Consider the following 27471-nt stretch of genomic DNA (forward strand, 5'->3'; position numbering starts at 1 on the left):
AAAGGGAAAGGGAGCTGTCAAATCCTGGATGTAAGCACACGGGACACTTTGCCAAGTTCTTCACAGAGCGCTCCTTTCTTCTGCTCCAGGACATTCGTCAGACGTACAAGGCAAGCAGCAGCCTGTGCCTGCACGCCGTGCCTGCCCAGAGCCTGTGCTAACAGAAGCACGCTGGGGGGGCGCGTGGGGGTTCGCTTACATAATTCCCGCATGAATCTCCGAAGCCTCTAGACTTAGGAAGCTGCCCGCAAAAGACAAATGGAGGGATATCTCCATTAACGTTTGCTCAGGAAACCTTCGTAACTTCTTGATACTCACGAATGAGCTGCCGGTGTACCCTGAGAAAGAGCGTTTGCCTGGGAAGTAAGGCACGACGGCTGATTACTTTCACTGTTTCCTTAACAGGCTGTCAAACTGCCGGGGACCCGATCAGGTAGGAAATGGAGAATATGCAGTGTGGTGAAATTACTCTATATGAGATCTGGAGTTTCAAAGATCATGTTTGGTAAGTTATTTGTAATTTTTGGTTTCAAATTGAGGTAGCTATATAACCAAAGCAGAATGATTTTTACTCTCTCCCAACATACAGCCATAAATTCCTACCCAAGCTGCGCATGTCCTTGTTGCTCACTACCAGAGGAGTATGGCCAAGGTGACAGGGTGGGTGACTTAATGTTCTCAACCGAATATAGCAATGATCATATGTATTGCTCTTACCCTTCTGTTAGCTAGTCTATGGCAAAAACTAAAATGTCTATGGTTGGTGATGAAGATATATATATATAGACAATCTTGTGAATTAGCATGTGTCAACATGACTGATAATTAGCATATAGTAATAATAATAGCATCAGTAGTTATTTTTAAAGTACTATGTGCCAGCCACTGTACTAAGACCTTCAAATGTATTAACTAATCTTCATACTAGCCTCCTGAGATGATTCTATCATTTAAAAATGAGAAAACCAGACACAGGAAGATGTACTGAGAAGAGCATCGACTAACATTCTGGGACCCAGGCTCCAGTCCCACGTATCCATTAGCTGGCATGAGTTTGGGGCACATCATAACTTCTCCAGAGTTTTCTTTTCTGTTTTGTGGGCATAAAAACAAGAGAAGCATCCAGTTACTGATTATTTATTATGGATCAAGCACAAGGATGGATGTTTTACTCATGTTATCTCATTTACTCCTCACTACTGTGAGGACGGGGTCAGTGCTGTAATCCCCATTTTACAGATAAGGAAACTGATACCTAGAGAGGTCGAGTAACTGAATGTGCTCTTGAGCATGAGAATTGGAATCTGAATCTAAGTCTCTATGTCTCAGATTCCATGCTCTTAACCCCTATGACCTTTCCAGCCTTAGTACATTTGGACTTGCTGCTTCCTCTGCCTGCAATACTCTCCTGGATTTCTCTAAAGCAGGCTTAATCCCATTCTCTAGATACTAAAGCCAACAATCAGGTTTGCAAAGAGGCTTTTGCTCCGAGCTGTTGCACTGCATAACTCCAGGGGGTACTGATCACATGTACCGTAATGAGAATGGTGTCTCGCTGGAATTGAGGAACATGGTTTTTACTGACCACCCTGTTGAAATCCTGGTCATTCGCCATCACTCCATCTGGTTTCATTTACTTCTTAGCACTTACCCCTATCTAAAATGAACTATTTTATTTATATAACTTATTTATTATCTGTGGCTCCCAAGAATATGGAAGTTTCATATAGACAGGGACCTATCTTATCTACTGTTGTTTGCCAAAGATTTAGTAAAAGACCCATAGTAGGTGCTTAATAATTATTTGTTGGATGTCCTTAAATATGTCATACTGACTTCCAATAATCCTTGCCTCATTGGAGTCACAGAGTTGTTATAGGATAAAAAGTTTCAAGACATCCTGGGCATCATGAAGATATTGATGTAGTGAGTTAGAATTACAAATTACCAATTATATTTCTATGCTATAAATTTATCAGCAAATTAGGACTCTCAGTATCATTGATCAAATAGACATTTATTTGACAAAAATAAGAAGTCTCAGAATATCAAGGGTCGAAGGAGATAATGACAACATATATCACTTTCATATTTTGGATGGGAGTGTACAGTGACCCACCACTTTGGAAACTCATTAGATATGTCCTTGTTAAGTTAGTACTCACGTTTGCCATGACTCAGCAGTTCTTCTCCCAAATAAATACCTAAGATAAATTCCTTTGCTTATTCCCAGGAGATGGTAGAAGAGCTCATAACAACCCCAGGATTGATGATGACAACAACAGTGGAAACAACCCAAATGCCCATGACAAGAAAATAACTTGGGCTCTAGACATTTTTTTTTAAGATTATTTATTTATTTATTTGACACAGAGAGAGAGACAGGCAGCGAGAGAGGGAACACAAGCAGGGGGGAGTGGGAGAGGAACAAGCAGGCTCCCAGCGGAGGAGCCTGATGTGGGGCTCGATCCCAGAACGCCGGGATCACGCCCTGAGCCGAAGGCAGACGCTTAACCGCTGTGCCACCCAGGCGCCCCTGGGCTCTAGAAATTTATGTAGCTGTGAGAAATGAATGAGTTACGACTACACGCAAAAATCTAGAAGAATCCTAGTCATATAATCCTGAACGAAAACATGCAAGTCTCAGAAGATTATATAAAACTTGATGCTCTCTCAAAAAAGTACATTTTTAAAAAAACTTAACAATTATGAAAACAAGAGAATGGTAAAGTCAACACTCACAGCTGTGGTTACTTTGGGTAAGGGAAGGTGGAGGACACGGTTGTGAAGGAAGACACGGTTAAACGTAGTTGCTGTCAGTGTTCTGGTTCTTGGGTTACATGGTAGTTTCTTGCATTAAACCACCTGCTTCAACACCACGATTTCATATCCCGCCCCACCCCCACCCCTTCAATGAAGAGAACACTTCTAGGAGGCAGGCCCAAAGGTGACTCAAAGGATGAGCTGGATCCAGGATCGTATCTACTGAGTTTTGTATTCCCAGGGCCTATATACACTGTTGATCAAGACATAGTCTCAGCAAGGTTTCTGGAAGGAAGGAAGGAAGGAAGGAAGGAAGGAAGGAAGGAAGGAAGGAAGGAAAGGAAGGAAGGAAGGAAGGAAGGAAGGAAGGAAGGAAGGAAGGAAGGAAGGAAGGAAGGAAGGGACAAATGTAAAGATTTTTGGTTAATATTGAGTGTAATCTAATCACTTACCCCTATACTTTACCCTGCTCCCACACATACTGAATTATGTAATCAATTTCCTAATTAGTTGAAAATAAAAAAGAACTAACATTCTCCCAGAGTAGTAAACAACGACATAACATTTTTCCATATGGACTATTCCATAATACTCATCAATACGGGGCTATGTAGGGAGAAAATGATTCCATATGAAATACAGTACAGAAAAAGCTTTTTAATGCACTTTTTTTTTTCCAGGCAAAAAAGCGTCAGAAAACATCCATCATTAAGTAGTGTTACAAATGGCACTTTCGGCTACATTAGAGAATTACATATGAGTCCCACGTGTTTTCTCGGATAGGTTAGTAGTAGAGCAACTTTATAATGCAACTCTTTCTTAGGATAAAAAACAGCTAATTTGTCCTAAAAGACAGGAAGAGCTGTAAACCCAAAGTCACCGTTTTAAAAATTTAACATTTATTTCCTACTATACAATCTATTTTCATGTTATAATTTTAAGTATTATGCTACAGTTCTTAAAAGGGAAAACATAAATTTCAACCTAATTTAAAAATAAACATATATATTAAGTACATATATTAATGCATTTGATAATATCCTATGCTAACTTTGATGACGAACCTCATTTTGGTATGCTGCAGATTTGTCCTTTTGGTGTTGAACTGAGGAAAAGCATATTACACCTGAAATTCTGCCTTCAATGAGTAAAACAATGCTCAGTGATATCAACGGATTCTAACCATTTGGCAAGACTCAAATGTTCCATCCAGAGTTATTCTGCTGAAACCGAAACAGGATTAATACTCAACAGGAGAGAGTAGTTAATGTCACTTTAAAATAGGTCTTGAAAGTTGACTATTGTCACAAATACCTGAAGAGTATTTGGAAATGTGACATTCCATTTTGAACGGAAAGCAATGATTTTTCAATTGTTAATTGTTAATTGCCACCACCCCAATGCACTCACCTTTTATAAGATAGCATGAAGGTGACTGCATCTAATCTACTCAAATGTGGATATCTTCTTCCTGTTACCCAACAGTTCACATTTAATCCCCTTACCAATTTATGCAACTATTTATCAGAGATTAATAGTAAAACATCACACAATTAGGACCAACCCAAAAGGCAACTGCTTTTTTCTCTCTACAACAGAAATAACAAACATGGCTTTCAAATTTCACCGATAACACATTTTACACTAATGAAGAAACCAAAGATTTCCACCTCCATCACAAAAACATAGACACACGACAGAAACACTTGAAAAATCAAAAGTATTTTCTCTGGGAACAAAGCCATTTCAGGGTTTCTAAGTTAGTGAAACCACACACACAATACACTGATACCCCCCCCCACACACACACACGAAAGAAAAGCTCTTAGGAATATTGCTTACTGTTAATTTAGAATAATTCTTGATGTTACATTTAGAAATGGAGTTCCTAAATTTTAAAACAATTCACCTCTTAAAATATCACACAAAATACTTATTTTTTAATGATATAATTTCACAATCCACGGCCTGAGTCCATTAAAATGTATCCCTTCACCTTCACAGGCAGACAGCACTACTTGGTTTTATGAACACCCCAGAGCTAAAGGCCTATCTTCACCACATTTGGGTCCACTACAGAAAGCTATCTTGTAAAGGACATATGATTAGAAGGCAGAAGACTGGTGTCTAACCCAGGCTCTCGCCCTAGCAAGCCTCACAAGCGGGGGTGAGCCACCCGAACATTCCACACCGCAGTGTGCTCATCAGGAAAATGAGGACGTGAAACTGTGCTCTCCATGGCTCCATATGGCCCCATTAGTTTTGTGTTTTCCAATTTTGAAGTTTTCTTTAGGCACTGGGCTTTAGGCACAACTTAATATCAAACTTCTACCCAGTGTGTGGTCAGTAATTTGCATCTGGAAAGCTGAGCCTTTCAATAACTAGGTAGCTCCTTGGTCCTTTATCCCATGAATGGGGAGTACCTACTTTTGGTGGGTTAACTGTAGCCACACATTCTTTGCAGCTCCTCCTATCAAAGGTAGAGTCCCTTCTCCACCTCTTGATTCTGAGCTAGTTTAGTGACTTGCTTGGACCGACAACACGCTACGGAAGTATCACTGGGTGACTCTCCGGGCAAGTCCACAAAAGGTCCTTGCAGTTTCCATTCTTACCTTTGATCTTGTAAGGCCTAATGAGGAATCCTGGGAGCTCTGGGGAAAGGCCACATGGGATGGAATGGAGGCACCTCAGCCAACAGCGCAGGCCATCTGTGAGACACAGGCGCAGAGCCCTCCTAGACCACAAATGTTCGTGGGAACCCACCCAGCACCACCTGGACCAGTGGCTGGCCATGCCAGCAGAGCTCTGCCCAAACTGCCAACGTACAGGATCATGAGCACATAGAATGGGAGGAGCCATGTTTGGAGTGGTGTGCTAGGCAGCCATGGATAGCTGATACACTACTGTGTCACAAATGGTGCCAGGTGAAGGGAACACCTGGGTAACAAGACACAGTCCCATTCGGCCAATGCTCAGAGTGTAGTTAGGGAGACAGACATGTGAGGGACAACCCCAAAGTAATTATCATCTGTGCTGTAATCATAGGGGGTTGATTCATAAGGGCCCATGGGAATTTAGAGAAGAGGGGTCAAGCCCGGAATGAGGGAGCTGGCAATGGTTTCTCAGAGAAGACTATATCTAAGGGGAATTAATTGGACAGATTTCTCCAGGCAAAGAAGGAGAAATCATATGCCAGAGAGGAGAAGCTACATGTGGAAAAGCTGGAGGGAGCTAAATAGTGCCAGATGGGAATGGGAGCACTCACTTTAATTACCATGTAAGGAAGTTGGGGGGCAGTTGCTGAGGAGTAGCTAAGGTGAAGCTCTCTTGACCTTAAGTAGAATTCTCAAGCATTTGGCCTTTAAACTGAGGGTGTTGAGAGCCAAAGGAAGAAATAGTTCCTCCCTCCTTGCTTTCCTTCTTTCTTTCCTTTTCTTCCCTTAGTATTCATTTGACCAAAGATATCAATAACATTCTCTGAATCAAAGAAATTCCACAGGCAGGAAGCTGAATGGAGTAAAGAAAGACAGACGCTTCTCTGGAGCTTACATTGATAAAGGGAAGTGATATTATGCCAGGGCCCAAGATGATGGGCATTGGGACATGAGTACAAAGTACAGACGGCCGGCAAGAAGAAGATGCCATCGTCAAAGCTGGTCCTCCTTCTTTTGTCACTTAATGAACACCTGAGCACAGGCAGCCTTTAAGACTCATCTTTTAAAGATGTCATAAAAACTTTTCGAGCTGAATCATAAGGTCTCCCTCTCACTAGTTGTGTGGCCTCAGGCACATGACTAACCTCTTGATGAATCAGCTTCCTCGGCTGTAAGATGGAGATAATAGCGATATTGACCTCACAGGTCAGTAGGAATAAGTGATGTATAGTTTTAGCACAGCACTGGGTACAGAATAAGCCCTAAACAGTAGGTCCCTAAATGGGGAAAGGCTGGGGGAGGGGTGGTAACATGGGCTCTAGCATTAAACAAACCCATGTTCGAATCCTAGCAGATCTCACAGCTGTGTGAACATGGAAGTTGAAGTTTGCTCAGACTTAGTTTCCACATCTGAGAAATGAGGATGATAATACCCTTCTTGGAGGGTTGGGGTTTTTTTTTAAGATTTTATTTATTTATTTGAGAGAGACAGTATGCGCACAAACATGGGGGAGGGCAGAGCGAGAGGGAGAAGCAGGCTCCTCCACTGAGCAAGAAGCCAGATGCGGCTGGATCCCAGGACCCGGGGATCATAACCTGAGCCAAAGGCAGACACTTCACCAACTGAGCCACCCGGGTGTCCTTGGAGGGTTTTGATGAATATTTAAAGAGATCACATACGTTAAGTGCCACAGCACAAAGCCTGGCATACAGTATAAACACACATACACACAGACTGCTACTAGTTCCCAAATGTAGATCCACGGTTCTAATGTTAGACATTCTATATTACTTCAAAATCCTATTCTCTGACTAAAGCTAAGATCAGAAAAGTTGGATTACTAGAAACATATATATGTAACATCTTTAGCACGGTATGTCCATTTCATCAGTACCAATACATTATGATAACCTATCACAAAGAGAATGGCTGAGGTACAACATTCATATTTCACTTTGTTAATACGCGATAAGAAAGTAACCTGGTTGTTCAGAATGCATTATATGGAATAAAGAATCTGGCATTCCCTGACTACCTAATTTGGCACTTCGAGGAATTTCCTCTATACACCAAGCCCCCAAATGCATTCTTTTCTAAGCCAAAAAAAGGAACATGCATATATACAGTGAGCTGAAAAATGACAACACAAGACGATGTTTTGGTGAAAAATAATCCCGCCAAATAAGCAGGACATGTCATTCCTTAGAATATGTTACACGAGAAAGCTAGTAAAAATTCAGGCCAACAAGGCAATTTAATTTCAAGTTTTATCACATATGGGCCAAGCTCTAGATTACTTCACTTAAAAAGGAACAACTTCAAAGTGAAATCTTGCCAGAGGCTTGATATGTGTATAAACAAATTCCTCTGTTTTGACATTCAACATACTCTGGATTAATTCTAGAAAGCTTCTGTAGCTGATTGATAAGACAAAATTATTTAGGCTCGGAAAGAGAAAATAATCATAAGTAGTATCTCCCTACTTATCCCAACTATATTCATCACAAGTTTTTTTTGTTTTCTAACAAATATCATAATCAAAAACATATGTTAGAAGTTGATACTAAAGGCAGGCATTAAGAAAAAGTCATTTCTAAATGGCTTTTAAGCACTTGAATGCTTTAGAACCTTCTTCAACATGCTAGTTAACAGGTACTATTCCTTTGGATGTTGCTTTAATTTGAAGCTTGGTGAAATACAGATCCTTTCATAAACAGTTCCATGTCCATTCTGGTAAAAGAACAATTTAAAATCTGTAATAACTACTCTATTGACTCCCATGAGGGGATTTTTAGCATGTTGCTGTTTTGGCCAGAGAAGCATTTCAACAACTTTCTGCGAACTAAGATAAAAAACAATGGCTGAGAACTACAAATAGAAATCGAGTAAGGCAATTCTACTATGTCAGGAAATTCCATTTCTCAATTTTTTTCTACACTGACGTAAATTGGTTTTTTTAAAAAGATGATCTACCCGGTTCTTCCACATTCAAACAGTGTATGAAACTCAAATCAAGATGTGTATGTATGGAGAAAAGATTTGTGCGTCCAAAACCATCCATGTGTATGGAAGTCTTGTCATTGCATTGCTTTGTGTTGTCCTGGCTTTGGTCATCCTCAGGCCACTGAAGGGCCAGGATGTCCACCTGCTCAGCACTCTAACTCCTCCATGACTTCCATGACGATCGTCCGAGGGCCCGTCAGAATCAGATTGCTCACGGTCCGGTAGTCGACATGCAGCACATTGAGCCCATTTACAGAAACAACAAACTGACAGACCTAAAGGAAAAACAAAGAAAAAGTAGTTATTACTGCTCCTGCTTTTCCATAGACCTCTAATGAAGTCATTATGTATTTCTAACATCTAACATTTCTTAAAATACCCAGCTGCACCCAGCTGATGACAATGATTTCCAAGAATCTACACTTTTTCTGGAAGGCGATATAATAGAAAAAGCATTTGGCCTAGTGTTTCACAAAATTAGGATTAAATCCTAATTTAGCAATTTACAAGCTTAAACTAGATATTTAAATTTCTGAGCTTCATTTCCCTCAACTCTAAACTAGGAATTAATAATAATAATAATAATAATAATAATAATAATAATAATACCTACCTTATAAGATGTTTTAAGAATTAAATGAAGTGAAGTACATCAAGCTTCTACTGCCGTGCTCCGAACCAATGGAGTACTCAATCCATTTTGACAGTCAGTGTTTATGGCTGTTATTCATTTGGACTCAATATTTAGGCAGACCCTATGGCCCACTGTTCCCAAGATAGTCCTCTTTTCCACCTACTGTTTTCGAATGATTATTAATAGTGCTTCCTTTCACTTGCCAAGGTGTCCCCATTGAGATGCTAAATTCCACACATTTCCCTATTTCCCAGCCTTGTGAAAGTGGATGAAGCCAACAAAGGGCAGCTTTTACACTAAGTATTAGTTAACCTGTGGTAGGAGAGAGAGTTACGATTTAAAAAAAAAAAAGCACCACTCAGTATTGAGAGACCACAGTGAGCTTCATAGTGATCCACAGCTCCTGCCTCAAAGGGAGGTACTTCGCTTGAGGTTAGTGGTGGCATCAGACGCTGGGTACTTTCTTATTTAGCTGACACAAATTAACAGATGGTACATCTGTTGTGTGTCTGAAGAGGCGGACATTGGATATATGAGTAATTTATGTACCTCCAATAGAAAAATGGAGAGACACACAGATCTCCAGATGTCAGTGATAAGTATAGCTAATTAGCAAAACAGAATCAAACAGAGTATGTCTTTACAGCGTCTGGCACAGAGTAGATACAATATCCCCAACCCCCAACGATATCGATGTCCTAATCCCTGGAACCTCTGAATATTTAGTTTACATGGCAATGGGGAGCTAGGGTTACAGATGGAATGGGTTGCTAATCAGCTGATTTTAACATCAGGAGACTACCCTGAGTCATCTAGGTGGGCCCAATGTAACTGCAAGCGTCCTTATGAGAGGGAGACTCGAAAGCCGAAGGCAGAAGTAGATGTCACAACAGAAGCAAGAAATTGGAGAGAGAAGAGAAAGGGGCCAGGAGCCAAGGGATGCAAGTGGCCTCTATTAGCTGGAAAAGGCGAGGCAGTGGATTCTCCCCTCTGAAAGCCCAGAAGGAATGCGGACCTGCTGACACCTTTAGACTCCTGACTCCAGAACTAAGGCAATACATTTTCTTTGTTTCAAGCTGCCAAGTTTGTGTCAATTTGTAACAGCAACAATAGGAAACCAATGTAGTAACTCAATAAATATGCATCGTTGAATGAATTGAATGTATCAATGCATCAAGCAAAAAAGCACAACTTTGATTGAGCCTGAAGGGTTTCTTGCTTCTTATAAATTATCCCCCACTGAATAGGAAAATAAGAAAATAAAAAGGAGGAAAGAAAAGAATACAAAAGGGAAGAAGGGAGAGAAGATTGAGAGATGGAAGGGAAAGGAGACTGTCTGATTGAGATTGATTTAATGTCTCCCATATCTGTTGTTATCATCATGTTTCTTTACAATGCCTCGGTTATTAATATGCACACCCGATTGTTAATTAATTACTTTAGTGTTGATGACTCAAAGAATGGAAAATATGAAAATAGTTTGAAAATCACCATTTCCTTTTCTTATATTCTGAGTGGGTAATAACAGTATCAGCTCAAACACTATTGATATAATATAAATAATATGAATTATAAGTTTTTAAAACAAAATATATTTTAAATATGAAAATAAAATAAAATATATAAAGTAAATATGATAAAACACTGTATTATTAAGTGTAAAAATACCTATACCTATTCCTCAAACCAAAATTGGAAAGTATTAGAAGGGCAGCTATGGATGGAAAAGATGTGGGATTTGGAAAAGATATGGGATTTGGAATTCAATGATAAGGATTTAAGTCTTTGGCTCCTTTGTTTGATGACCTTCATCAAGTCATGTCTTCTCTACCATGTCTCAATTTATAAAAGAGGCTTAGGTAAACATGCTTATCTGCACGGGCTCAAATTAGATAATGAATTTAAAACCTCTTTGCACATGTCAAGCACTAGACTGCTGGTTTCTATGAACTCCATTCTCTTTAAAAATACCCACTTCCTCTGCGGTCACATGCAAAACAAAATGGCAAGTGGACTGTGGTAAGCAAAGTGGTTATTTACATAATGAACACTTGCTGTTGTCATGAACCTCAATATTTTCCACTCCCAACCTATATTGCCATGGCATCTTTGTCTATAAGGAGACCACACCATCACTGTTTCTCCTTGACCATTTCCATAAATCTGTCCTCAGGGCACATCTTGTACAGAATCAGCAGTTCTCAACCATGACTGAAGTCGTGGTCATAATCAAAGTCATACTAGCAGGTTACAGTCCATCCTGAATGAGCCACAGGTAATTTGCAGGAGGGCAACTGAGCACTAATTTACAGTAGACATTCGTGCTGCTTTGTTTTTTCTGCTCCAGCATACTCATGAGCCAAAGAATAAGAGAAATTCCACTCCCCCCTGCTGCAGAGTGCTAACTTTAGACCTGGGTCTTTCTTTCCTCCAAAGGGATGAATAAGTAGCCTTTTTTCAGTTGCCAAATGAGAAGGCAGTAGCTGCCAGGTGAGCCCACGCTCCGGCTAACCCTTCACGGGCTCCCTAAGGTGAGATGTGTCTCTGCATCACCAGGGATTACTTTTAGCATTTAGTCTCAACCGACATTGTATTCTGTCTCTCTCACATATTGGTTGTTTGTTCTCATTGACCAACACTTAAAAAGTAGGACATTTCCACATAAAAATCCAGGATCTGGCCTCTCTGGAACAATCTAAGGCTCTAATAACACCGGGTCATAATGGCCACTTGTCAATGGCTAAGTAGGGGCTACCTCTAGTAGATGTTCTCTCATTTGCCATGGTCCACACCAGTTCCTGTTTTCCTGCCACCTAGTGAACGGACATTGGAGTCTATAACCCCTTGATCTGGGGCCACCAGAGGGAAAGAGCTGAAGGGAGGGAGACTTGGTGCTTCAAGAACTAAAGGATGCCAAATGTCTGTCAGCTGATGAAAAGAGAAATAAAATTTGGTACATTCATATCATGGAATATCATTCAGCAATAAAAGGGAACCAACTACATGCTACAACATGGATGAACCTTGAAAACATTATGCTAAGTGAAAGAAGTCAGTCACAACAAATAAGTCCATTTACATTAAAAGTCCAGAATGGACAAACCCAGGGAGACAGAAAGTAGATTAGTGGTTGCCTAAGGCTGGGGCACAGGGAGGTATGGTAGTAACTGCTCATAAGTATAGGGTTTCTAGCCCACTCAAATAGTAACCAACTTGCAATCCTCAAAAATATTTGTTTTATTAAGAAAAAAAGTATAGGGTTTCTTTCAGGGGTGGTAAAATATTCTAAAATTGATTGTGGGGATAGTTGCATAACTGTGAATATACCAAAAATAAGTGAGATATACACTACATGGTATATGAATTCAATCTCAACAAAGTTGTTATTAAAAAGAACTGGAGGGAAACGGGAGCTGATGCAAACAGTGCATAGATTTCTGTAGACTGGAGAGGGTGGTTGCAGGATTGGCTCAAAGATGGGCTCTTACAGACCTCCCGATGATTATAGGGGCTCTTGCAGGCTACAGAATTGGAATGGTAAGGGCTGTGACTGGAGGATGGGCATTCAGTGGCCGCTGTTCAGGACCTATGCCCCGGAGTTCAGGGGTGGAAAAGGGGCCTTCAGGGCCAGCTGGACAAGGAGCACGGGCAGCACAGTGGTCAAAGTCCATGTTATTGGGCTGCCTAAACCACAGGATGGGGCTGGGGGACCTATAATCCCAAAGGGGAAGAGCATGGGCAATGGGACACAAAATAATATTATACTGGGCTTGTCATCAACCCTGGTGAGTGGTGACTTGGACTGCACTTAATTTTAGAAAAAGGTGATTTTGGGGCCACCTGGGTGGCTCAGTCAGTTAAGTGTCCAATTCCTGATTTTGTGTTTTTGGTTTTTTTTGTTTTTTTTTTAATAATAATATTTTTTATTATATTATGGTGGTGAATTGGACTGCACTTAATTTTAGAAAAAGGTGATTTTGGGGCCAACTGGGTGGCTCAGTCAGTTAAGTGTCCAATTCCTGATTTTGTGTTTTTGGTTTTTTTTGTTTTTTTTATAATAATATTTTTTATTATATTATGTTAGTCACCATACAGTACATCCCTGGTTTCTGATGTAAAGTTCGATGATCCATTAGTTGCGTATAACACCCAGTGCACTATGCAATACGTGCCCTCCTTACTACCCACCACCAGTCTATCCCATTCCCCCACCCCCCTCCCCTCTGAAGCCCTCAGTTTGTTTCTCAGAGTCCATAGTCTCTCTGAGATCACTATCTCAGGATTGTGAGATGGAGCCTCACATCGGGCTCTGTGCTCAGCGGGCTGTCTTCTGTGGATTCTCTCTCTCCCTCTGACCCTCCCACTTATACTCTCTTTCTCTCTAAAATAAATAAATCTTTAAAAGAGAGAGAGAGAGAGAGAATCTCAAGCAGACTCCACACTGAGCACAGAAACCAACATGGGGCTCAATCCTAGGACCCTGAGATCATGCCCTGAGCTGAAACCAAGAGTTGGACCTTAACTGACTGTGTCACCCAGGTGCCCCCATAAATAAATGTTTAAAATTTTTTTCTTTTATGGTAGCTGGTTTCTATCACTGGCCACCCATGATCACCAGTATAATGCTTATGAACAAACGGAGTCTCGAAGAGGTTATTTGCTCAAGGTCACACAACGAAGTGCCACATCTGGAATTTGAACTCCATATGACTCCACAGCCCCCACATAAATACACGTTTATAAGGTACAATGTATATATGCAAGTTTGAGGAATGCAGAGAATAGTAGAAGACACATGTTTTTTCTCTTTGCTTAACCATTAATTAAACAGTCTAGGTCCACTCAGATACTTGTGACACTGATGTTCAGGGTCTTCCAGCTTCATAAGAAGGTTTTTACTCAGTTAATATTGGATTGCTTTTGTGCCATTTAAAATCCTGAACTTAGATATTTATTTCAGTTTTTTTTCTTGCATGATAAGGAAAAAAAAAGCATTCCAAACATTTATCATGCTTGTATTCAAGGTAGTATTTTTGGAGTCAGGTTGTTTGTAAAAACGTCATGTCTCCCTAAGTGAGTCCTCACAACTGCTGTGGTTCCTGCAGTTCCAATGTCCTGTTACTAAAAATGTGCAAAATGATCTGGACAACGCAGGTAGCATCGTGCAACATCTTCAGTTACAATGGACTTGGAATTAGCATCTATGGTACGCTATGTTCTACAAATAAACACACGTTACAAGTAACCACAGGAAGCACACCGCCTGGGAAAGATTTTTTTTTCTCTTCTATATTAAAAAGCACACACATACACAGAACATGTTGACAACCTCTGAGTAGATCTATCCTAGGTACATATTACCTCCTACCTAGGGTCAGGGAACTTAGATGCTACCCGCAGGCGGAAATGAGAATTTAAGTGAGGGTGTGATGCTTTTCTTCTGCTTATAATTATCTGTATCAGATCTGTTTTCAAAGCTTTTATGGCAATTCTCTCATTTCCCGGTTCACAGAAAAGAGATCAATCATGAGCTCCTGGAGCTGCTCTAAACTCATTTCCTCCAAGAACGGTAGTACCTTGACTTTATAAAGAAGGGATATGGAGGACGTCATCCTTAATGAGAAGGAAGAAGCACACCTTCCTAAGTCATACGTAAGTGATTTCTGAGCAAGGAGGCAGTGGAGAAAAGTCCTAAAAACCACTGTAGGTCTGGTAAAAGTTAAAGGGAAGACAGGAGTAGGACTCAGCACATTTCAGGGTGTGATCAGGTTGGGATGAATACCTAGGCTGAACTCCAGCTTCCCTCCTGATAAGGAGCCAAACCAACGAAATAATCTTGCCTCTTAATTCCTCTCCTGTGCCGGTCCTGGCAGATGCCGGATAACCCTACAGATGGATTGAGTGCCCGTGGGATTGCACAATTGCACATTCGTCCTTGTATGGCTAGGGTTCCATCACAATCATTCAATTGTTATCCAAAGTGGGAGTGAGGTTGGAAAGAAACACTACACCTATGGTTACATAAGTGTCTTCTTACTGCCATGGAAATCTGCATTCATCAAGACACTCGCATCCCTGAAATGACTGCACTCGTGTGAAAGCTACTCTGGCTTTTTTCTCTTTTTTCTTTGTGTTCTTGAAGGAGGAAGGATTGGAGGGTAAGCCTGCTTCGGGCTTTCCCTCAAAATAACAAACCTTTTAGCAAGACAGACACCGAGAGATAAAGTTTCAATACTATGATTATAATATTAATTGATACAAATTTCAAAAGTAGGCAACTAACCTGTGATCTTAGAATTCTTGGGTAATAGTTTCACTAGTAGCTCATTTTGTAATAAATTGAGATGTGCCTAAATTGTACATTTCTATATAGTGCAATAAAATTGTTTTGACTCTTACCTTTATAATGCACTAGTAATGGGACTTTGGACAATTTACAAATTCCCTGAGTTGTACTTTACTCATCTGTAAAATGGGGATCAAGTTTATTATGAGGATCAAATCTGATTAAGTACTAAGCCCAGTGTTTAATACCAATGAGACATTAAATAAATACTGGTTTTTCTCTTCTATCTCTCTTCCCACACAATCTCTCCCCCCAAATAGCCCCGTGAATGCAGATTGTTGAAAGGTAGACATACCAACCATTGCATGGTGCATACCCAGGAAAGCCACTTTGGGTTCTGGTTTGGGAGATGGAAATTGATCCTGAATTAGTTTTATTTATTGAGATCAAATACTAAAAATAAAAATAAAAATCAATACAGGGGGATAAGAGAGATTTTTTTCCTTAAGCTAAGAGAATCCCACAAGGATAAAGAATGCAGAAACCACTGTAAACAATCAGCATAATTTTAAAGGCAATCGAGTATGGAATTCCTGAAGGAATCACTGGTCCTGTCTGTAGGATACTCACTTTAACAAAGTTGCTACAGAACTAAATTAAGCTGAGTCAAGATGTGCTAGTTACTTCTATAGAATGAATTCCTTACATCTATCGAATGCTTTACGTATATGAAAATATTCACATTCAGCAAGGATAAAACTTAGGAGTTTTAGACACTGCTGTTGTAAATAAGTTGTGTGTCTGTATTTAGTGCATAATAGCCTTGACAGCAGAACATTGTTCTTGGGAGGAAAAAAAAAAGAAAAGAAAAGATTTGCAGCTGTATGTTTAGTCCCATAAATCGCTCCACCAAATATGCAACTGGCTGGAGAGTGAGTGGTGTGGGAGGAGGCAGAGATCCAGTTTTTGGACAAACACAGGATTCTCTCTCCAGAGAATTAGTGTTCCTCTAAGTTCTGCATTTACCAGCCTGCTATATGGCTCTGTGACGTCCGCAAAGAACAGACTGTGCAACCAGCCTTGAAGGAAAGTCAAGGATGTGGAAGAATGACTTTCCCAATAAAACAACAAAAAGCAACACTAAAGAACTTTTGTTTCAAATTGAGAAATTCCAAGTGCCTGCTGGTTTCAAACAGAATCTGCCCCCTTCCAGCCCAAATCGACCAAAGGTCTGCTTCAGACCCAGGCTCACTCTTAGTCCACTTTACTCAGCTTGGGGGGGAGGGGCGGCAATCAAGGGAGACCGTGGTGTACTTCAAGGAGTGGGAGATACGGGGTCCACTGGACTAATATTTCCAAAGTTAGGATGAAAATTTGCCTTCCAGGGGGTTCTCTCTGGAGATGGGGCTGAGGATGGCTGGAAGATTTGTGGCCTGCCCTGGGGGTTCATGTCACTTTCCCACACGCTGCTCTTGATTGCACTGGGACCACCTCCAAGATCTGCTTGTGCTGAGGACAGGCAGCACACTCTTGACCTGGTGGTTCCCAAGGTTGTAAGAAGTGCTCAGGCAACGAAGAGAAGCCATGTACGCACATTATAACCACAAGATTCGTTGGACTTCCTCTGCTACTGAAGGAAAGGGATCTGTCATCTGGGAGCCTTTGTACCACAGGGTATATGCAAATTATCACTCCTACCTTCCCCCCCTTACAAAGTTGGCTTATACTGTGGATACAGAAAGTTCCTTAGAATTCCCTGAAATTGCAACCTGGGGCTGCCAGCAGCAGGAGACACATACTCTCAACGCATGTATTAACTCCCAAGGGAGCTCACAGCTAAAATAGGGAAGAGGCTCCCGAAGGTCAGACTTCCTCTCTGACCCCAAATTCTTTCCTCCACAGAAACCTTTTATCCAATTAGCTGTTTGCCCTTAGAATGCTTTTTATTATTAGGCACTTAACACCCAGAAATTATTTTTTTTCTGGATTATGCTAAAAAGCAAAATGACTATATTAAAAATTTGAAAAGACAGATTACTAAACAAGATGCAGTACACATTAAGGTTATTCATCAGGTAAATAATTACTTTATAACTTTGTTTCCACAAATGCAGTGCATTTTTCATATATTATTTCACTCATAAGGGGTGACCTATAGTGTGTTGGTGATTTCATCCAACCTTTAAGAGCGAACAAAGTCTCATTCTTTTTATTCTACCCCCCAGGTGGTGCCGCTGTGATTACAGCTAAGAATAAAACGGGGTGTGCGTGCATGCGTGCGTGTGCGTGTACATGTGCGCATGTGTGTACTTTGCAGAGATAGCACAGGTTACCAGGTACTTGGTAGTATTTTGGTGGGAAAAGTGAAAGAGTTATAAATAGGTCTAAGGGGGAGCGTGCTCTTTTTGAGCGTTTCATCTGGACTAAGTAACCTTAGACACTCTTTGTCATGGCTAATCAGAGCTGAGCACCCCTAGGGGAGGGAACTAGGCCTCCGGTTTCTGCTCTAGAAACTTTTTTTTTTTTTTTAACCAGTCCCTGGGGCTATATTTGGGACCAAACAATCTGTGGGGCAAGGACACGGCCGCCGATCAGCCTACTCAGGACCGTCTCAGTTAAGGAACTTGAGCCGAAGGACCTAGGGAGGTTCCATGCTGACTTGGCTAAAGATTGGGAGTAAACCCCACCCACCCCCGCCTCCCACGGTCTAGCAATAAACAGTAGGCATGGCCTGCACGTTATGTTCTGGATCATAACATCTTTAGCAGCCTTGCACACCAGTCCCAGAGAACCGTATGGATTTGAAGATTGGGGTTCTGTCCAATATCTCCATTCCTAGAGAAACACCTAATTCCTGGCAGAGTTGGTAACAGACTTTGCCGGGATTAGCCAGGTGGAGAAATTGAGGACCAGAAACGTAAAATAATTGAAATTGAGGACCAGAAATGTAAAATAATTGCCACACATTTGAAGGGCACCATGATATAATAGAAAGACCAAGAGTTCTGGAACCAGACAGACCTGGGCTAGTTTGGCTTCTGGCTCTGCCATGTACTTGCACAACCAGAGGCTATGACTCAATCTCTGTCAGTCTCAACTATAAAATAAATATAATATCCAGGTTATAGGGTTGTGACAAAGATTAGAGAGATGATCCATATTGAGCAACTGTCACTGTGCTCAGCATGACGCCCAATGAAAATGGGTTCCTTCTTCTCGTTATCCCTAAAGAACATACCAGACATGACACTACATTAAGTTGTCTACCCTCTTAGGCCAGCTCCCACACCTGTGCATGTTTACTCGAATGCTAAACCACTGGATTCTGAGCCAGGTCTAAACACCCTTGCTAAGTCTTTATGCAAGAAAGTGATTAATTTATAGGTTAACCCTGGAAAATGGACCTCCATTCTGGGCATTCAAAAATGATCCAGGAAAGTGGCCCAGATGGCCACAGTCAGGTTGGTCATGTTGCTTCCATCTTTCATGAAGTACCTGAAATGAGTCATGCTGTGTACAAAACTCGAGTTTGCTAGAAGGAGGTGTTTTTGTTTGTTTGTTTGTTTGTTTTTTAAGCTCAGAGAGAAAAAACCAAACATGGGACTCCTATTTTAAATAGTTCATCTGTCTTGGGCCCTTACCCTAAGGAGCCAGAGGGAAAAAAGAGATAGCTTTTGCTTGCAGAGACAATGGTAGAAGCACCCTCACTCTAGATGTATAGAACACAATCCCTCGTACAGTAGCAGGTACTGGGTACAACTCCTTGAGGGCGTCCTCCCCACCCCCACCCCTCCTTTACTGGATGGCTCTCATATTCAATGTCCCCACCCCTTCCTCATACTTGTACTGAGGATAGTTAGTGGGCCTGATTTTAGGAAGAGCATGAATATAACAAACAAGAGGTGGAGCTCTGTGTAGTCAACTTGGCCAAGCCAGAACTACATTTCCCAGATTTCCTTTCCAGTGTACGTCAGGTTTAAGGGGCCACAAGGAGAAATTTGCATAATATCTGGGAAACAGAAGTAAGGCAGCGAACATCACTCATGGCTGCCATGGTTAAATACAGTGAGAGGCTGTGGAGGAGTTCCAGCCTGTCCGTTCTGTGCTGCTCCACTTTCAGTTCTTCTCCCTGACTGATGGCCTTCTGACCAACCGTGGTGCCAAGCCTCCCACCTGCCAATGAGGTCATGGCCATCCAGAAATTTCTTCACCAGCTTCCCTTACAGTCCCATTCCACAACCTTTAGAAATGAAATTTCGGGTCACCCAACCAGAAATACAGGTTTGGGAACCATAAAAAACTGAGGGGTGTGCTAAGGAAATAAATATGAAAAAAAAAATTTTTTTTAAGCTATTTCTCTGTATATATCCTATCCCCACAAGATCTCCTGACAAGAATGCCTTCAGACTCTCCACAGAGTGTGAGACACTTAAGTTCCACACATAGGCCTGTAGCCCAGGATACCGGTGTAGAGAGACATGGGGACCCCTTGGTACTTGGCCTCCTCTGATCTAGCGAAGGCAGAAGACAGTCATGCCACCGCTGGGCCTACCAAGATATGGTGTGTGCCTGCTCCTGATTACTCTGGCTCTGTGAAGTGGAACTGGACCTCGTCAACCCCAGCTGTGGGTACATGCAGGTGGCTACCCTGCCTGGAACACAGCTCAGTTAGGGTACCATGGTCCCACTGTGGTAACACAGGGGGTCACACGTAGCCATGACAAAGGCAGCTTTTTCCTTTGAGGTGCCGAGGGGCTCTGTGGGCCCTCCCTATGCAGATCTCTGGCTTTCCCCAGCCCAGCAAGAGAGCCCCAGGTAACACCTTCCCTCATGAACTTTTCATCGGTTAGCACAAACTTCTGCCAAATCTGGGTGGCCATACACACCTAGGTATGAAGAGAGAGGGAAAAGGTCAACGTTTCCTCAGCAGAGAAACATCCATCTTTTAAAACGAAAGACCCAATGTATATTTGAATTGAAAAGCAACTGACCTCCACCAGCCTTAAAACTTTCCTTGGGACGGTATGCAATCTCTTTTCCTTTTCTTCTAAAAAGCCTCTGCTGCTCGAAAAGAACAAGACCCAGTGCAATCTTCCCAGGGTACAAGGCCACAGCTGTTAACTGGCATCATCCCCATCAAATGGGGCTGAAACCCCATCCTGAAACTCCATCCCGAGGTACGGGACATGCAACAAGAGCTGTGTTTTACGCCAGCGGTTGGGGGAAGCTGGGTTTCTTGACCCACACGCGGTACCACTGTCATCACTGACAGCAGCCAAGAAGTCAGCATGAGGAAGGGCTCGCAAACGGTGTTATTGAGGTTTATGGGCTGCTTCTTGGCTTGCTTCCCTTTGGGCAAACTCTGATATCAAAGTGGAGCTAATGCATTTCCAAATGTGCTTGTCACTGATACACCGCAAGGCAATCCCTCACGACCCCAAATACACCCTCCAAAGGCCTTCGCAGCGCGTTTCAAAAATAAACTCTGGAACGCCGTCTTGCCTTTGAATTTCAGGCATGAAAATCCGGGCAGCCCCTTGTCCAGCCACATGACGGGATTCTGCAGTATTATATCCATCTTTCGTGGAGTCCGGATGATAGTTCTCACTTTTGGCTGCTACACATTTAAGTCATGTGGGAGTTTCCAAACAGCACCCTTATCTGGCCCTCACCCCAGACCAACTGCGTCCATACCCTTGGATATGTTTGAGGAGTTTCCCCGGTGATTCTGATGCACTGGGAGGCTCGAGAAACACTGGTCTGGGCCTTAATTCAAGGAGCTTTATGCTCTTGCTTATGCTGGTTCTAAACAAGAGGATTATCTGCAAACCCAGTTCCCCAAAATGGGAATTCATGGCACATGAAGAGCTACAATTCACTTCTCGCTTGGCCCTGAACAACTTGGTTGGGTCTTGATTTTCTTACATGTAAAATGGAGTTTATAGTACGTACTCACTTCTATTCCGGGGAGTTGTGAGAATACAATGAGAAATGTGAGTCTCAGCACATGTGTTACAAAAGCAAGGCACTATTATTATAATTATTATCAAAAATAGTTGACCATAATAAAAACTCAAATAGCCCCAATCATATTAGTTACTAAAATGACTACGAGGATAGGGGTGCGGTGCAGGAGGGATGGAAATAGTCTAAATTGGGTGTCCGCGGGCCAAGCATCGAAGTAGATCCATCACTACTTATCAGCACAACCGGATCCTAGTTCGGGTTTTCTCACTTAACCGTGGGTGAGTCACTTCATTTAGGTGGGCCTTACTTTCCTTACTTATAACATGGGAAGGTTAGAATAGGAGATTCTTATCCTGGGGTCCATGGATAAGGTTTGGACAATCCGTGAACAACACTAAGCTGTGTGCAAACGCTTCTCTCTCTGTGTCTTTGTTCCTCTTTCTCTCTCTCTCTCACACACATACACATACACCTTTTTTTTTTCCTGAGAAGGGGTTCCATAGCTGTCACTGAACTCTCAAAGAGGCATATGACCCCAAGAATCAGCAGAATCAGCAGAATCTTTCTAGCTTTAAGTTTCTGATTATTGACAGAGAAAATAATATCTACCATGGCTGTACCATGGAAATTTAACAGACATTTCTACAATGTTGAATTTCAAACACATTTCATCTAGAAAGATACTCAATGAAAATCCTGCAAAAGAGCCAAGAAGAAAAGGTGAATCAACAATTATTAATCACATAATTACAATGGCTTTTGTCACCTCCCAGAAGTCAAACTAGTTTGAAGATGATATCAAGTCCCATACGACCTGCACTGGCCTAGAGAGGTCCTGGGGCCAGCGCATCCTCGGGTCTCTGCCAGCCCAGAGGTTGGGCTCCACCATGGGATTGGTGGAAGGAATATGAATTTGCATGGGGGCTGGAGGATAGATGGGGCAAGAAATAACGTCCTAGGGCAGACAGAGATGACTCTAAAATATGGGACTCAGCCAGAATAAGGACTTGAACGAGTGCCAGACAAAACACAGAAGAAGGAAAAACCAGATACTAAAGCCCTGAGTGGAACAAGGTGTCTGATGAGGTTTGGTACAGACTTTGCTTAAGGCTATCTACGATCACATCATCGAGATCCATACTTGCTCTCATGAGACACCAGGGTTCATGCTTCTGGGTTTCCAGCCAACAGAACACATTCATTCAGAAGCCCAGCTCAAATGCTGGGTATCATACTAACATCTCAAAGATCAATAGATTTGATCTGCTCAGATCCTTGGGATACAGAAAGTTCAGAGAGAAGGCTTTATTTTTTCTATTTCCCAACACTTAGCCCTTTCACTTTTAAGCATTTTAGTGATTTCATTTCTTACTTTGCAAGAACGCCATCTGTCAGTATCATGGTACTGGAGGACACAGCTATGCGATAAGAGCCAACGCAGAAGGGCCCCAAATGCAGTATTATGCTTCTGTCCCAGGATCATCTAAACCCCTGTGTTGTTAAGGGTATTTCTGGCTTCTATCTTCTCTTGATATAACCAGTTCCACACTTAAACAAAAATGACTCCAGAGAATATGATCTAGATCCGGGCATATCTGAATGCACAAAGAAGTCTTAACCTTAGGCAAAATTCTTAACCCCTACAAACCTCATTTTTTTCCACTTGTAAAAATGGAGACAATACTTTGTCCCAGGACAGAGGCGATTATAAATGAAAGAACAAACTGAGGGCTTCAGAGGGGAGGGGGGTGGGGGAATGGGATAGACTGGTGATAGGTAGTAAGGAGGGCATGTATTGCATGGTGCACTGGGTGTTATACGCAAGTAATGAATCATGGAACTTTACATCAAAAACTAGGGATGTACTGTATGGTGACTAACATAATAAAAAATATTAAAAAAAAAAAAGAAAGAACAGAGATAATGCACCTGGCACAGTGCCAGCATGTAATGCCACTCAACAAATACTACTTCAATTTATCTTAGGACTTCTTTCACTTGTTCTCCACTAAATCTACTAAAAGGGTGGGACATGAGCCCCCAAACGGAAAATCTATCTTCTTATGCAAATATTTTCAGTACTGTCTGCCTTTGTAGCTGACTGAAATAATGTATTGTCTAGACATTGCCTGACATGCTCAAATCCTTTTAAAAAATAAAAATGAGTACCTGATTTGTACCAGGCAAGATGCTGGGGATTTTCAGATGAATTATCTTGTTCCTGCGAGTCTGTAGTACATATTTTATTTGTCCTTCTACCTAAGAATATAATGACAGGGCTTTGGAAATCAACCTCCAAGGATTTATTTAATATCTCCGAAATAGTAAGACTTGAATAAATGGAATCCAATTTACTGAGGTTTCTAAAAAACTTTTTGAGCACCTGTTAAGGTGTGGCAAGTGCTAGAATGAAATCCCACTGGCTACCTGCCATTCTAACAAGCCTTTTTATCCTAGTAAAGCAGAGATAGTGTCTAGATTAGAGTTTCCATCATCCCTGGCCACAGAAATTAATTTATGACTCAACAAATATTTATTGGGAATGTAGTAGAAAAAGAATTAGATGCTATCCCTGTGTTCACAGAGCACATATCCTAGAGGAGGGTTAGAAGAAGACAAATACCTATCTGTGAAGAAAATAAGTAGGGAGGGAGAAAAGAGAAAAATGAGGGGCTTGGGCAGATACTGCAGGCTTCATCCACCCTACCTCAGCCCAACCTCTCTTTCTCTTGCCCTATAGAAGCTGGAGAATGAAATACTCAAATCCTCCGCACGCCCAGAAATGACCACACAACACAATTCCAGCCAATGAGATGTGGGTGTGAAAATGCTATGAAGACTTTCCATCCTCCCTAAAGAGGAGGAGACATGTAGGGTGAGGTGTAAAAGATAAGGAGTGTCCCGTGACAAGCCATGAGAAGAGAATTCTAGGAGGAAGGAACGACAAGCACAAAAGGCCCGTGGAGAGAAAACAATCACTGATTTGAAGAACCAAAAGGTGATAATGGAGGGGAGCACGGAGGAGAGTGTCCAGGAGGTAAGATTTGAAAGACAGGTGGGGGTCAGATCATGTGGGACTGCATAGGCCACAGTAAGGCTTGTAGATTTCATGCTAAAAGCAATGCGGATGCCATGAAGGATCTCAACAAGAGAGTGGCAGAACCAGATTTCCTTTGGTTGCTAGATGGCTGCAAGAACACATGTAAAGAGAGCAGTTAGGGCCACAGTAGTCCTGGTGAGAGATGACAGGGGCTTGGAGTTGGGGAAATGAAGACAAACAGGTGCATTCGAGCTACATTTTGGAAATGTCTTGAATTGGAGGAAGAAGAGAAAAACAAGCATGACTTCTAGGTTTCCGACCCAAGCAGTTGGGTGGATGGTAATGATATTTACTAAGATGGAAGAGACTGGAGGAGGAAGAGGAATGTATAAAACAGAGCATTCAATCAACTCAATATCCATAATTCCTGCTTCCGTGATATGACCCTCTGCCAAACGGATGTTTTCCCGTTTTGTTCTCCATCATTTTACTTTCTCTCACAGGCTCTCCCTTGAGAACCATAAGCTGTAACTGTAATACCAACAACATCTGATTTCATCTGGCAGAAGAAAAGTAGTGGGTGGAATTAAGAGACTCTGACTCTAAAGGCAAACTGGCAGACTTAGCAATGACTTCACAGGGTTCATCATGGAGTTCTGAAAATGAATGAAATGTGCAAACCTACAAAAATTTGTATCTGAGACTCCAAGTCTTGCATCCAGTAATATTCCTACCAAACACACACATCACAGTTTATAATTAAATATTTGTGTGAATAATTAATATCTCCCTTGTCACTAGACTGAAAACTCCATGAGGGCAGGGACCTCACTGGATTCCCACAGGGTACCGTATGCAGTAGGTGCTCAATAAATATTTTTTGAAGGATGTTTGTACAGCTTTTTATGGTCAGCAAGAGAAACTATGGGTTGTCCCCCAGTACCCATTGTCTTCTCCCTCTTTATTAATAGAACCTCCATTTTTTCCTGGACACATGGCATCTGCATTAATTTCTTAGAGCTACCATAGCAAATACCAAGAACGGGATGGCTTAAAACAACAGAAATTCATTGTCTCATAGTTCTGGAGTCAAGAAGTATGAAATTAAGGTATCAGCAAAGCCACGTTCTCTCTGATGGCTCCAGGGGAAATCCTTCTTTGCATCTTCTAGCTTCTGGTGGTTGCTGACAATCATTGGCATTCACTGGCTTATAAATGCATCATCCAGTCCCATGGACATCTTCTCCATGTGTGTCTTCAGCCTGCTTTTCTTCTGTGCATATCAGTCCCTATTTCCAAATTTCTCCTTTGTATAAGGACACCAATCATGGACCAGCGCCCAACCTAATGACTTCATCTTAACTTGATTACCTCTGTCAAGACTCTGTTTCCTTAAGGTCACATTCTCAGGTACTGGGGATTAGGACTTCAGTGTATCTTTTGGTGGGAGGACGTAATTCAACCCATAATTGTCACTCAGAATAAACATTTCCTTCTATCTAAGTGCGGCCATGTGTGGTTATATTCTGACCAATGGGATGTAAACAGAAGTAATGGGTGCAGCTTCCAGGGAGTAACAGTGCCCTTCTCCTTCCTTCTTCCTTTATGGATGCCCAGAAGGCAAACCTCATAGTTTGAGTTCCAGTGGCCATCCTAGACCTTCAAGTGACCTTGGCAATGGAAACTGACAAAAGTGAAAATACAAAATAGGAATCAGAGACCACAGAGACACATCTCAGCCTTGGACTGACTTCTTTCCAGCTTTACATGACAAAGAAATACTAGTCTTAGCCACTGTGTGGAAGGATTTTAATGTCACTTATAAAGGAACCTAGTTGTCACTGCTCTACAGCCCCAAACTGTGGAATCTTCTGTAAGTCACACACCAGTGGAGACAGTAAAGACAGTATCACATTTACCTTTACTTTTCCAGATTTTTGGATTTGTCATTGATAAATTCAGGACATGGCTCTGGAAAGAGATTTCCAGCCTTGGTTGGGGTAGTTTTCAATTTCTTCCAGGTATAGGTGAGTCTTGGTCGGGGTGGGGGGGTTTGCTGACTTTACACCTGGAGGCAGTCTTAGGGTTATCTGCTATTGAGGAATCCTTCAGAAGGTTGACAGGATTTGGCCTTACGTAACTATTCAGGTGTGATGCAGAAAATAGGGTGACCACCTAATCTACTGAGGTCCAAGGTGCCTCAAGGTTTTTACTTCTCAGTACCTGCCCTTCCTCCTGTCTTCATGGATCTGGCGCAAAGAAAGCCAGTATTAGAGCCCACAGATCAGTGTAGGAATGGCTCAGGATTATATCAAGGTATGGCTAAAACTTGACTCTTTGCTTTCGTAAAAGATGACTTTTTCAACAGTTGTGAATAAAAGTGTTTATTTTCAACTCAGTGTTAACCAACAGTTTAGCAGCAAGCAAAAACAAACCCACTGCTAGGAGCATAGGAATCGGTGGGGCTGGGACGACGTACGCCAGTAACTGCTGACTCTAAAATGCACAACTCTGAAATCGGGTTGCATCTATGACCAATGCACCTGGTATCTGGTGACATAGGAGATGATCTCCACCGAAGGGCTACTCCGCAGCTCTGGCCTTGATACTTCATGCACATTTCCTTATCTGCCCTCACACTTATGCCCTGAAGCGATGAGAAATGGAGGTTGGGCATTCCTCAGAAAGTGAGCAAATTGCAATGGCATGCTGCAACATGGCGGGGACATAGGATCACATAGCCCATGCTCCCCACGATACCCCACTTCAGCTACTGTTTTGCTACTCTGCACTGCATGTTTGTAAATATAAACTTATTTAAGCAAAGGTGAGCCAGATAGACTGAGAATAACACAATAACCAGAACAAGCAATGTAATAACCAACACCTACAAACATTTATGGAGTGTTTATTATGGCCAGCTACTGTGCTAGGACACATCTCATTTTCTTTGACTTGTGAGTGACTATTATAAGTGTCATTGTAAAGGTGATAAACTTGAGGCTTAGATTAGAGTTTGAGTCATTACCCTGGGTCCTACAGAAGTGGTGAAGGTGGGACTCAAACACCTACTGTCTGATATCTAAGTCTGGCTCTTCGTCATATGACCCAGCACCAGGCACA

The 27471-nt window shown here is 41.8% G+C and overlaps 1 protein-coding gene and 1 long non-coding RNA gene across 5 annotated transcripts in view; one reads left to right on the forward strand and one right to left on the reverse strand.

Moving 5' to 3' along the window:
- Positions 1 to 26101, forward strand: LOC148109426 (uncharacterized). 3 transcript variants are annotated; one of them, XR_015725743.1, is made up of 4 exons: positions 1 to 110; positions 406 to 14707; positions 24049 to 24345; positions 24852 to 26100. It is a non-coding gene; the product is annotated as an uncharacterized LOC148109426 (long non-coding RNA). The 3 variants fall into 3 exon arrangements; XR_015725742.1 differs by having other exon boundaries at positions 406 to 505; positions 2234 to 14707; positions 24049 to 26097; XR_015725741.1 differs by having other exon boundaries at positions 24049 to 26101.
- Positions 3401 to 27471, reverse strand: part of DEPTOR (DEP domain containing MTOR interacting protein) — a 134474-nt gene continuing 110403 nt past the window's right edge. For both annotated transcript variants that reach the window (XM_045805735.2, XM_045805734.2), the window contains one exon: positions 3401 to 8696. In XM_045805735.2, coding sequence (XP_045661691.1) covers positions 8568 to 8696 — 129 coding nt within the window. In that variant the 3' untranslated portion in view covers positions 3401 to 8567. The remainder of the gene's footprint in view (positions 8697 to 27471) is intronic.

This window comes from Ursus americanus, chromosome 9 (genome assembly GCF_024610735.1).
Source record: "Ursus americanus isolate L20-20 chromosome 9, mUrsAme1.1.p, whole genome shotgun sequence".
Classification (NCBI taxonomy): domain Eukaryota; kingdom Metazoa; phylum Chordata; class Mammalia; order Carnivora; family Ursidae; genus Ursus; species Ursus americanus.